General features: G+C 44.0%; 1 protein-coding gene across 4 annotated transcripts in view; it reads right to left on the minus strand.

The window, feature by feature from the left end:
• Window positions 1–712: 712 nt before the first annotated feature.
• SP140 (SP140 nuclear body protein) overlaps window positions 713–12,004 on the minus strand; it is a 47,759-nt gene continuing 36,467 nt past the window's right edge. For all 4 annotated transcript variants that reach the window (XM_081143144.1, XM_081143142.1, XM_081143143.1 and 1 more), the window contains 9 exons: window positions 10,081–10,185; window positions 8,051–8,193; window positions 6,878–6,916; window positions 4,354–4,398; window positions 3,500–3,615; window positions 2,706–2,814; window positions 2,337–2,414; window positions 1,985–2,128; window positions 713–1,203 (listed from right to left, as the gene is read on the minus strand). In XM_081143144.1, coding sequence (XP_080999270.1) covers window positions 1,096–1,203; window positions 1,985–2,128; window positions 2,337–2,414; window positions 2,706–2,814; window positions 3,500–3,615; window positions 4,354–4,398; window positions 6,878–6,916; window positions 8,051–8,193; window positions 10,081–10,185 — 887 coding nt within the window. In that variant the 3' untranslated portion in view covers window positions 713–1,095. The remainder of the gene's footprint in view (window positions 1,204–1,984; window positions 2,129–2,336; window positions 2,415–2,705; window positions 2,815–3,499; window positions 3,616–4,353; window positions 4,399–6,877; window positions 6,917–8,050; window positions 8,194–10,080; window positions 10,186–12,004) is intronic.

A 12,004-nucleotide genomic window follows, 5' to 3' on the forward strand; every position in this document is an offset into this window, starting at 1 on the left:
TATAGTTACTATTTCTCCCTTTGTAAATGCCAGTGAACTGTACCAGCTAGAATACTTTTTCCCCTCTATCTCATCCAGTTTCCTACAGGTAAAAGTTTTGTCAATGGCACTGTTATAGCCCCCAGAAACTATCAACATTCTGCCTGCATCCTCTGGCAGGACAGTGATCCAACTCAAGAATCCCATCCTTAGGGCCTGCTTGCTAGGACTATTATGTTAAGTTGTGTTTCCTAGAAGCAGAGCCTGAGATGAAGTCTCTTAAGTAAATGATTTACTGTGAGAATTCTCTGAGGTGGACAGGTGGTGAGGAAAACAAGATTTTTTGGTGGGAAAGCTAAGAAAGGCTGTGGTCACAGCTGGGACTAGCTCCAGCCTGATCCCAGTGGGGAGCATCAATCATGCCACTTATTGATTCCACTTTGAAGCTAGACCCAAGGCCAAGGAGGTATAACTGTTATCATCGTAATTAACTAGTTTGTTAATGTTAATAACAGGAAGAGGGCAAAGGTGAGGCCAGACATTATAAGCATGGTCATCTGGGCAGTGTCACCAGGAAGCTACAACCCCATGCTCCCCAGGAAATCTCCAGTCCATTCCCTGCAGATGACTGTGTGCTTGCCTGTTCTCTCTCCATAGCCATGTGCCCTTAAGGAGCCACATGGCTCACGGCTGTGTGGACCCCACATGCAAAGGACTGCGGCTGAGAACACAGCTAAGTTGGCCAGATGCTTTAATATGAAACAGAAATCCTGGGCAGTGGCCTTAATTCTGGCCCTGCTGAAGATAAGATTGGACTTCTTCCATGGTGAGACAGATAGAGATGGGACCTTGGAGGGGAACCCCCTTAATTTTACATCATTAATAAAGCTTTCCAAAAAACCCCATCCTGCCATGAGGGCCTCAGGAAATTGTCTTCCTCGTGGCACCCCAAGAACTCCACTTCCGCTGATAACAACCTCCATGCCAAGAATGCTCCATTGATGGGGCTCAGTGCAATACTTTGGGGAGAGACTGATTGGCAGGCAACCCTCACAGCACTGAGGGGATGAGAAGTCTGCCCCCAAAGGGGATTTTCCAGCGTCCCAACAGCATCCACTATGCCAGCAAATTGTTCTCATTTGTTTCCTGAATAGCAAACACTTCTTTGAAATTCTTCTCAAATTCCGCCTCCAGTCTAAGTCCCATTAGGCCAAAGTCATTGTACTGGGAAAAAAAAGATAAATAACAAAAGTAATGCCACTCATGATCAGTGTTTAGAAACATTGCATTTAAGAATAACTGCCTTAAACTCCTAAGTTACATTAACCAGGTTAAGATAAAAAACTCATGTAGCTAAGAGTAACTTCTGTATCCTAAGTGCACAATCAATTCTTGTTAACTAGACAGAAATGGGAAATCATGATCACATGTGGGGACTCTCACTTATTGGTTTGGGTTGTTTATTTTAGTGACAGAAGAGTAATACAAATTCTTAGTGACAATCAGATATTACAGACGTCTAAATACAATCAGTGATCTTCCTTTCACATTGTCACTTCTCTTCCCCTCTGGTGACCCCTGTTAACTATCTGGTCCATTCACATGGAAAGGACTCTGGAGTTTGAGATTTCTGAGAGGTCTGATTGAGTATATTTGGGGAGAGATAAGTAGAACAACATGACTTTAAGATGCAATCCCTTTCTCCTTCGGTCTGGAGCAGGGAGGAAGACTGAAGAGACTGTTCTCAATGGACACCTGTCGCCTTTTCCGAGGGGAATGAGCTCTCAGGGGCCTGGAGTCTGGTTGTGGGGACACCTCCTGACTCACTGTTATTCTCCCTGATGAGCTTAAATCCTCAACTTAAAAACCTACTCACTTCCTGAACCTTTGCTTGTACAGGCTCATCATAAAAGGTGAGGGAAACTAAGATTTCCCAGCGCCAGGAAATGAGGGCAGAGTGACTCGATGGAAAGAAAAGGAAATGGGAGCAGGGAGAGCCACTTACCTTGTAAGATGCCTTGTGGTTCTCAAAGATGAGGCGCATGTCCCGCACAAACCCCTCCACTTGGGGGTAACTGTGATCATTTAGTCTCTTCTTGATCTTGTCCAACCACATGGGTTCCTTCAGGTGCTGAGAAGTCTCTTTAATCTGGTGAGGGAAAATATCACTGAGAGCATTACTGACACAGTGCGATGTCTGCGGGTTCCCATAAAATCCAGCAGAAATACACGGTAAAGATAACAGCAGCTCATTCTCTCCTTCCTGTGGGCTTCAGATCCCAGATCCCACTAGAGCCCGTGTCAAGGTCAGGTAACATCGTGATGGCCGGGAATCATGGTTTGTTATTGTTACTCACGTAATAATAATATGGAATCTTCGCAAAAAATGAGCTCTCCGAATGGCAGTAGAGCTCCAGGAGGAGGAACTCACACTTCTGCAAGAGAAGGAAGATGTGAATGAACAGCAGCTTGGAGAGGACCAGCCCATAGGCATGTGTGAGTATGATCACACCAGCCTTCTGGAGGTTTCCCCAAACAGGTATGGCTAGAGAAAAGAGTCATGTAATGGCTGAATCATTTTTTATTTTTATTTTTGCAAACAAGTTCTGGTGAGAGGCATGGTCAGAAGAGCAGGTATCCTTAGGCACCTTACCCCTCACCCACTGACTGTTGACTTCTCACATATAGGCAGAAAGGAGAGACCTTGGGGTTTGAATTTGACTCACCAGCTGCTCCTCGGGCCCCATCTGCCTCGCCAGGACCTCAGATTCCCTGAGACACTGCTGACTTCTTGAAGACGCCTTCATCCTGCAGAAGATGCAACTCCACGGGCTCCTGAGAGGTCGGGCACAAGTGAGCAAGGCAAAGCCCCAGAAACAGCCACTGTTCCTATGGCTGCCACTGTCCTGCTTTCAGGAATGGCCAATGGGCACAGCCGGGGGATGAAGGGGACGCTCCTCAGAGACTCCAAGACCCCCAGGTGGGGTCTGAGCCAATGACCTTCCTCCCATCAAGGGTAGCAGCAGGGGGTGAGTGGGTGGAGGGTGGTGTCAGGGTGAGTAGTAGGCTCTCCTTTCTCTGTCTGAGCAGCTGTGAGCACAAGGAGCCCTGCCCACCACGCCCGAGTGTTGGAGACTGGGCCTTAACCCCTGGGGACCTCAGGCCTTCATTGGCCAGCTGGAAGGGTGGTGAAATGAGAGAACCTGTCCATGTTTCCTGTCTTTTTTAAACAGGCACAGAAAACAAACAGCTGGTATTTCCACTTCCATAAACAATAGTTTGTGCTGGGAAAGTTCTGGTAACAGTTGGCAGTATGGAGGCAAAGCACCCGGCTACCAGAGGAGAGGAGAACATTACCCTCCAGTTGACAGTGTCTTTTAACAGCTCCCAGGATCATACTGTTGGACCCTGTACCTCTGACCCTGCTCTTTCCCCACCAGGACACAAGGAGGAACTCTGATGGGGGGTTTGCATGGCAGGAGGAAGGTCCCTAAAAGGAGAGGGGGTTGCTCTCACAAACCTCTTAGGTTCCACAAGTGGGAGGTGACAGTACCCATGAAAGGATCTCGAACAAGTATCGCAGCAGAAGAGCTTTCCTCCATCGCGGCAGATCTCACACACGTCTGAATTTCCCAGCTAGAAGGTAAAACAATGTTCATATCCCCAGTGAGAGCCTGAAGGCCAATGCTGTGGGAATCTAGAAGTCACTGCCTTTGTGTGAATCTGCAGGGACACTTATGTGCTTCTTCCTGAGCTGTGAAGGGACCGCATGGAGTGGAGGTTTCAGAAGAATTGTGACTACAGTGAAGTTCAGGAGGAAGGATCTATGTGCCAGACCAGAAAAGTTTTTTCTATAAAACCAGAGATTCTAACAAAGAAACACAGGCAACAAAACAAGAGGATGATTTCATGGGAATCTGAACAATTTCATTCCCACGCAGATAAAACAAGCTCCTGAAATGGTGTTAAGTCCATTTGCTTACACCACGATGACGTCATATATTGGGTGAACAAAGCTGCTGTCCTCTCAGACTTGCTCCTTACTCCTAATCTGCAGGCTAGCCCTGCCCACTTCCACTTCACAGCCCTTGTCTAAGGACCCCGGTGGTGTAGAGCCCTGCCTCCCATACTAACGGGGACACAGGCAGGTGTCCACCAAACAAATGGAAAGGATGCTTTCACACTGAGACACTCAACTCCAGAACCGTCTATCTGGCGTGGGTGATGTGTCTGCTGTTCTCTGCTCGTCACACACAGCAACATGTCCCAACTGAGTGTGAGCACGCTTCAGGGAAAGGCGGCAACGGCATAGGTAATGTATCGAGGGAAAAGGCCTGGATTATTCTGGGGTTACAGGTTGGAGTTAGTACTTACATATGGATCAACTAAGGTATTGTCATGAGACTTTGAGATTCTCCGCTGAAAAGAGAGAAAGATTGAGTGACAATGCTGAATGTGACGTTTGCATCCATCACTTATTTAAACAGCCATCTCTTGAGGGACTCAGTTCACAGTCTACCCATTATTTCACACATATATTTATGGATCTATATATCTACAAGGAGAGTGAAAAGTGCCAAAGTATCACTGTTTGGCCCTATCTAGTTACATTCCCTGCTTCTCAGACTCAAGGGGGGCCTCTGTGAAGTTATGCAGGGAGCCTGGCCCTGACTTCCACAGGTGAAATTGGGGGATCTCTGCTGGTTCTCCTACTTTGAGGAGCCCTCAGGCATTCTTCTCCATATTAATAAGTGTCATCCCACCAGAGTAGCTGCAATGAAAGTATCAAGCTGAGGACTCATCACCAACAGCCTCCAGCAACCTTAAGAGTCCAGATTCATAGAATCCATGCAAGTATCTCAGAGGAGAATTCCACCACCCTCTGAACCTCTTCTAGGGTGCAGCTTCAAAGGTAAAATGTGTTCAAGGACCCCAGCATTGCAGCTCTTCTTCCAGAAGGTCACCCTTCTCCATTCAAATCCCAAGATGTCAGCTGGGTGACCTTTCAGAGGTAACCAACTACCACCCATGAGACTTGCATTGCTTGTGCATATTCAGTAGAATGGCTTGATGTCCTTCCCTTCTGGATTCAGGCAGCCTCAGCTTTTACCTCCAGCCCAGGGCAGAGAGGTCATAGACAAGTGTGGTCCACTGGACAATCACCTGAGAGGTGGCCATGTAATTGCTCGCCTCTTTGTGAGATTTCCCCAGGCCTACCCATTAGTTATTTTTCCATATTAGACAATGAAGCTGAAACAATCCTTGAGGTCAAGGGTTTGTTTGAATTTTCTTTAATGGACATTGGGCATTTTGTATGCACTTGACAATTTTCTGTTGTACAAGTGAATAAATGAATATTATTTCACGTAGGAAAAGAGATTCCTTGCCATCTCCTAAACAAACATTTGCATACAGCAAATGACTGTTCTTGAGGGTACCAATATTATTTCACAAAATATTGTCACCAAAAGATATTAGTAGCCCTCTTCAGGAGGCAGGAAGCTGTCATGTGGTGCTAAGAAAGACACTGAAGTTTCCAGAAGCCAATGGGCTCCATCAGGCAAGAGAGGCTGAGAGACAGAGGCAGTTATGGGCCCGGAGACCTGCCACTTTGGGGAGCTTCTGTTCTTGATCAAGGAGACACAAAATATAGAGGCAACTGCAGCTGGTTGCTGAACAGTGTTTGGCTCATAAATGAGGGAGTTGTGTTAGGAAGTTGCCAGCTCCCTTGGGTACTCTGAGTAATTCTTGACACATGGGGAATGGTACAGATGCTGGTCTTCAACATACTCACTAAATAAGTCTAATAATAGTTTCTAATTAGGAAATTCAGTGAATAAAATATCCCAAGGACTGACAGTTTAAACCATTCAGATCATCAGATGATGTAAAGGCCTGGACCTCACATCCTCAGTGAAAGATGAAGTCTCATTGGCCATCTATGTGTGACCTATCTTAGTATTCTTAGAATGTCTTGTATGGCCATTTCCACCTGAAGTATATTAGAATGGTATTTCTTTCCTCCCCACTCTACCTCGAGTTCTCATATTCATACTCAATCTTGGAAAAGCCATCACTCTGTCCTGAATCTATACTGCACATTATTTATTTGTTTGTTGCCTCCATAGCCATCTCCCATGGAGGGAGAGATCACTTTCACAGAAGAAATGAGGTCTCCTGACCTCTTCTGTTGGAGCCAAAGGGGCAGCATCAAAGTAAAGAATTGTCCAGGTCAGGCTCTTCTGTATACATGGATCCCCAAAAGCTTCCTCCCCCAAAGCACTATCCTCATGAAGAGCAAATAATTTCCCCCTGAAAAAGAATTCTGTATGTCTCTGTGCACATTTGATTGGAAGGTGGGAGAGGATGCAAAGGATCAGAAGGAACATGCTTTTAGTTGCCAACCTCATGAAATGGTGTAAGGTTTCATATACGTCCCAAGATAGACTGTCTACTAGAGTGGGGCCATCTGGATGATGGTTAGCAAACTTGCTCCATCAGATTTCAACACAGTTAGAAAATAGTAACTGACTTAAAAATAAAAAATCTAGGTTTGAGTTGAAGATGACCCTGTGACTTTATTATGAAATGCTTTTATATATTCCATAATCATCATTGCTTTTACAACTTTGACACCCTTACAACATCTGCACCAAGAGCTAAAACTCGTCTATAAGACCTATTCTGATGGCTCCTTATCATCTCCATCTCAAATGGTTTGCTATTCAAAGAAGACCTTGCACACAACATAATGTTCAAAGTAGCAACTCTGAAGGCACATGCAAAAAAAAAAGGGTACTTAATTATAATTATCCAACGGAGAAACCATAAAATAACATACTGCATATGTAAAATCAGTTATGTGATGAGAATCTGCAGGAAGTTATATAATCATTACCTTTATTCTGCTTCTTGGAGGATTGTTTAGAAATCCTTTCTGAAAAATAAAAATATCCAGGTATATGGTTAGCCGGTGTTTTGGGTTTCCAACCTCTTCCCAAATATTTCTACCTTGATGTCCTGCTGTCAGTTCAAACCAAAGTGTCTAAGTGAGACACTGTCTCCCTCTTCTCACCTGTTTTTCTTCTAAAATTCATCAATGGTACCCAGAAAATCACCTTTAGAACCTATTCCCTGCTCTTTTGCTTTTTTCATGTGTTAAGAGGTTTTCCTTCACAATCTTTTTGACATCTCTCACCTCTTTTCTATTCCCACAAGTGCCACTCAAGCTACGTCCTCACACCGGGGCTATTCAACCAACACACACGTATTCCACACCTACAGGGTGGAAACACTCTGGACAATGTTGGGCACACAAAGCTGTGCAAAGCCTAGAGAGGTCTAGAGAGAACAAGGGGTTGCATGGGAGGCAAATATAAAACAGTGTGAGAAGGGCCTTAATAGTGGACCAGGGGGCCCAGGGAAGGGATGACAAGGCAGGTCAGCCAGGGAATATTCAGAGAGGGGTGACATTGGAGCTGAGCAATGTAGGCTGACTATCGGCTTCTTGGGCTGAAAGACGGCGAGGTCATTCCCGGGCCCCATGTTCTCTGACTTACTGTTTTAAATATGTCATTTCACACCTCAGGAGACCTTCCTGGCTCTGCATTGACTATATTATGAGTTTAAACTCCTTAGCCTGGCATTGAATCCCTCCACAAACAACCCCAACTGATGGATTATGCCATATCACACACAATCCGTATACCTCGACCCACGGAGTTTCTGGTTCTGGTTTCACCCCATTCGTTCTTTGCAGTGCCTTCTGCCCGCTTGTTTGGCTGTAGACTGTCTCCTTTCTTTCAAGGCCTAAAGTTATCTGCAGGCACCTGAGTCAGAATGACCCTTCCCTCCTCCAGGCTCCTGCATCTACCCTGACAGAGCCCCTCTGACAACATCAATGTGCTGCCTTGTGCTGAGTATGAGAGTTGGGCACCTCTCCCCGGGACAAAGTTAAAGTCAGGGGCCTGGGGGCTCTAGCCACAACTCAGGGTATATTTTGTGAACAAAAAGTGACCTATCTTTCGGTGCAACCGGGAAAATGACACCCAAGCTCCGGTCACTGGAGTACCTCAATCAGCCATTTCAGGGTTTTCCCACCGCAGGATAGGCTCATCTTCCAGTTCTTCCATCCTGCACGGCCTCCCATGACTTCAAATTCCCTGGGGGTGAGCCAGTATCCATCCTCACTCTGTATGCACTTCCTGATGCCTTCTGTAAGACCAAGGTAAGTTGATCCTGCGCATTCTGTCCTCAGAGCTCAGACACTAGCCTCCTCCCACACTGGATTTGGAATCACCCAATTTGGGCTCAAGATCACTAGCAGGAGGGTCTGGCCTCCCCTTTCATACTTCAGAATCCCCAAACCCTGCCTGTAAGTGTCCTCCAAGGAGATTTCCTGCTTTGTGCACACATTTCTTTGACTTTTGTACAACAAAAGAAGTGATCATTACCATCAAAATCAACATTATGAAAGTATTCCAAAATCACCTGTAAGGAATCCTCTCATTCTGAACAATGACAAGATTTCAATTTGCTATTGAATTCTGGGGACAGAGAACATGCCAGACTCTCAGATGGTCCTAGGGCGATGTGGAGGAAGAACCCCTAGTTGGACTGAGATCTCAGGTTGGGACCCTGCAGCTCAGAATGGCACCACAGAAACATCTGTGCCCTTTATTACAACATGTTTCATCCAGTTCAATGGCATTATTAAGCAGTGATTTTTAAAAAATTCCTGAATACATTGACAGCTGATAATAAAAATAATTGTAAAATGTATCCAGTGGAAAATTTAAGTTATATATAAAAGATAATCATATGCTAATTATTACTCATGAGAGAAATGAAAATCAAAACCACAATGAGATATCACTTCACACTCAGTAGTAGGACCATAATTTAAAACATCAGACAATTACAAGTGTTGACAAGGAGAGAGAGAAATTGGAGGCTTCATACCTTGCTGGTGGGACTATAAAATAGTGCAACCACTGTGGAAAATATTTTGGTGTTTTCTCAATATGTTAAACATAAAATTACCATACGAAGCAGTAATTTTTCTCCTAGGAATATACCCAAAAGAATTAAAAACATGTGTTCACATAAAAACTTGCACACAAATGTGCAAAACGGCAATATTCATAATCCCAAAGAATGGAAATAACCCAAACTGGTAAAGGGATAAACAAAATATGGCATAGTCATACCATGGAATGTTATATTATTTGACAATAAAAAGGAATGAAGCACTAATACATGCTATTTACATGAATGACCCCTGAAAACATCATGCTAAGTGAAAGAAACAGTCACAAAAGGGTACATATTATATGATTCCATTTATATGAAATACCTAGAATAGGCCAATTTACAGAGCAGAAAATAGATTAGCGGTTGCTTAGGGCTGAGGATGGGGTGAGGTGGGAACAGGCATTGACTACTGAGAGACATGGGGTTTCCTTTAGTGGGGGACAAAAAAGTGTTCTAAAATTAGATTGTAAGTTCACAATCCTGTGAACATACAAACATAACTCAACAATGAATCATACACTCTAAGTAGTGAATTGTATGGTTTGTGAATTATATTAGGAAACCTGTTTAAATATTATGCATCAATTATGTAAATTAATTCCTTACAGCTATACTATGAGGCAGATCATCTCTTTTTCGGATGAGAAATTTCAGTGTCAAGAAAGGTCCCCTTCTCTACTCAGATGAATCAGTCATTCTTGGCATAGCTGAGGCTGGGACTCAGGTTTTCTGATTCTAAATTCTGTGATCTCACTACATCAAACACCCTGCAACTGTAATATGACCCAGAAGGGAGAGAGGATATGAAGGTACAGGCTGAAGGCCTCTTCCCTTTTATTTCGGATTCACTTTTCTTTGGTTCTTTGGGCATTTCCATGGTCACTGCCATGTAAGTGTGAGCATCTAATATATACAGCTTCTCAAATTGTGAAAATACCATCTTCAGGATCCCCTCCTCCTTCTCTCGAGCCACAGTGGGGCCTTGAAAGATGGGTAATTCACATGGTTAATTCATGACTTCTTGTCATTCCTCCACATAAGAACTGCAAATTAGACCTTGAAACTCACCTTGCTTCAATTTCTTCTTATATAACATCCCTTTCATTTTACTACAGGTAACAGGAAGTATTTCAGAGCGAAAATCCACACTTTCACCTCTGTACCTTCTTGACCCTGAAATAAAAGGTTTCTTTATTCTGTATCATTTCACATGTACCCCTCTTCCCATGTTGAGTTTGTTCCTATAAAGACATAGGAGTACTTAGGAAACTTTATTCCACTACAAAATTAAGTGAAGACATTTAGAGATAGAAAAAAATAGAAATTCTGTGCATTAAGAAAAACCCTGGGGTGAGCTTACAGGTGAGAAGTGCATTATGCACATTGCCTTGAATGGAGTTATTTGCACACTTGTGCAGAAAGTGGTGTAAAAGTGAAGTAAATGTGACCAAGGGCTTTGTCCACCTTGGTTTGAACAAAGATATTCTCAGCTAAGAAACGACCAGAAGAAGGCTAATCAATAGAAATGGGTAGAATTGTCTTATGAAACCTTAGTTTCAAATAGTAAGCAAGGATTGACTTGATAGATGTTGCAGCAGAGAATGCTCCTCTATTTGTAAGTTAATTGGCTGTGAATGTGCATCTCAATGTTTGCTGTCCTTCAAATGTGTTTTATTTTTTAGGGCAGGATGACAATTCATTTCCTTCTCTCTGTGTTCAGTGCCCACCATCTGGTGGTGCTGGGTGGAGTTATGTAGACTTCAAGAAGAAATACATCCTGGACTACCCAATGCCCAGCGCAGTAAATGCTAAGCACATTAGGAGCATATTAGATCAGCAAAGTAAAAGGGACATTTCCTTCAATCAAACCCAAAATGGACCCTACCGGTTGGTAAAATCACCCCACTTTCTGGTCTTTAGGCTAAACAGTTACTGAGAGGATTTTAGCTCTTCAAGATCAAAGTGGCCCCCGTGGGACAAACATTAATAATTATACTTTATCACAAGATCAAACGAGTTATAGGCTGGCCAACTGTCACCTTATTATTGTGTAATCAAGATAATAGCAACTCAAACAAGATGTCTAGCGAGATTGATAAACTTGTGTAAGAAAGTCGAAGACTTGCATATTACTAGCCATGGGCCAAGAATTGTTAAAACGGAGAAGATGTGGTTTTGGAAGAGGCAGATTAATTATTTTGCTCCCTCTCACTTCCTTCCTCTGGAAGGTGGGGTCACTAGGCAATAGAAGACCATCTATTGCCACCCAAGCATGGCTCTCTGAGAGGCTCTCCTCACCTCTTTTCACCCAAGATGCCAAAGGATGAGGGACTCTGGAAGCCAGGCTATCTCTGCCTCTCCCTCATTCCTCCCTCCTCTCCGGAAAGGCCATGCTCACGGCCCAATGAGAAGGGGTCCAGGCTTCTTATTCTTGCCTACCCCATATTCCAGTGAAGCTTGGCACTAAGCTCTAATTACAGCCTTGAAGGATCCAGCAAATACAGACTTCTTTCTGTGTCTCTCTGGTTACATCTTTCCAGAGACTAGTGGATATGCTGGATTTAGCTTTCATCACACTTGTTAGGTCTAATATTTTTAGGGGAAAAAAGGAAATACATTAGAAGTCTCAACAGTTGGGAGTAATTCACCAAGTGCCAAAAGGGGTCAGAACTATGGGGTACTCAGGGTCCAAGATTTTCAGTGGCAAACTGGGAAAGTCTAGGGCAAACCAGGTTGGGTTGGTCACCCCACATCCTAAAGGCAATGCACCAAGCCACCTATTCAGCTATCGTACAGAGTATTGGTGGAACTGGTTATGTCAGCTTTAGGTCTTCAGTCACATCCAGGCAGTAGAAGAAAGGCTACATTTCTTTTGAAAGAAGTCAAGCTGTGCTGTTTGACCCTGCCCTACCCTCATCGTAGAGCTGATGAGAGCATCTCACAGAGGACAGAGCTAGTGACTGTGCACTGTCCATATCCAGTGTCATCTCAC

Source organism: Miniopterus schreibersii, assembly GCF_964146895.1.
Source record: "Miniopterus schreibersii genome assembly, chromosome: 7".
In the NCBI taxonomy this organism is placed as follows: Eukaryota; Metazoa; Chordata; class Mammalia; order Chiroptera; family Miniopteridae; genus Miniopterus; species Miniopterus schreibersii.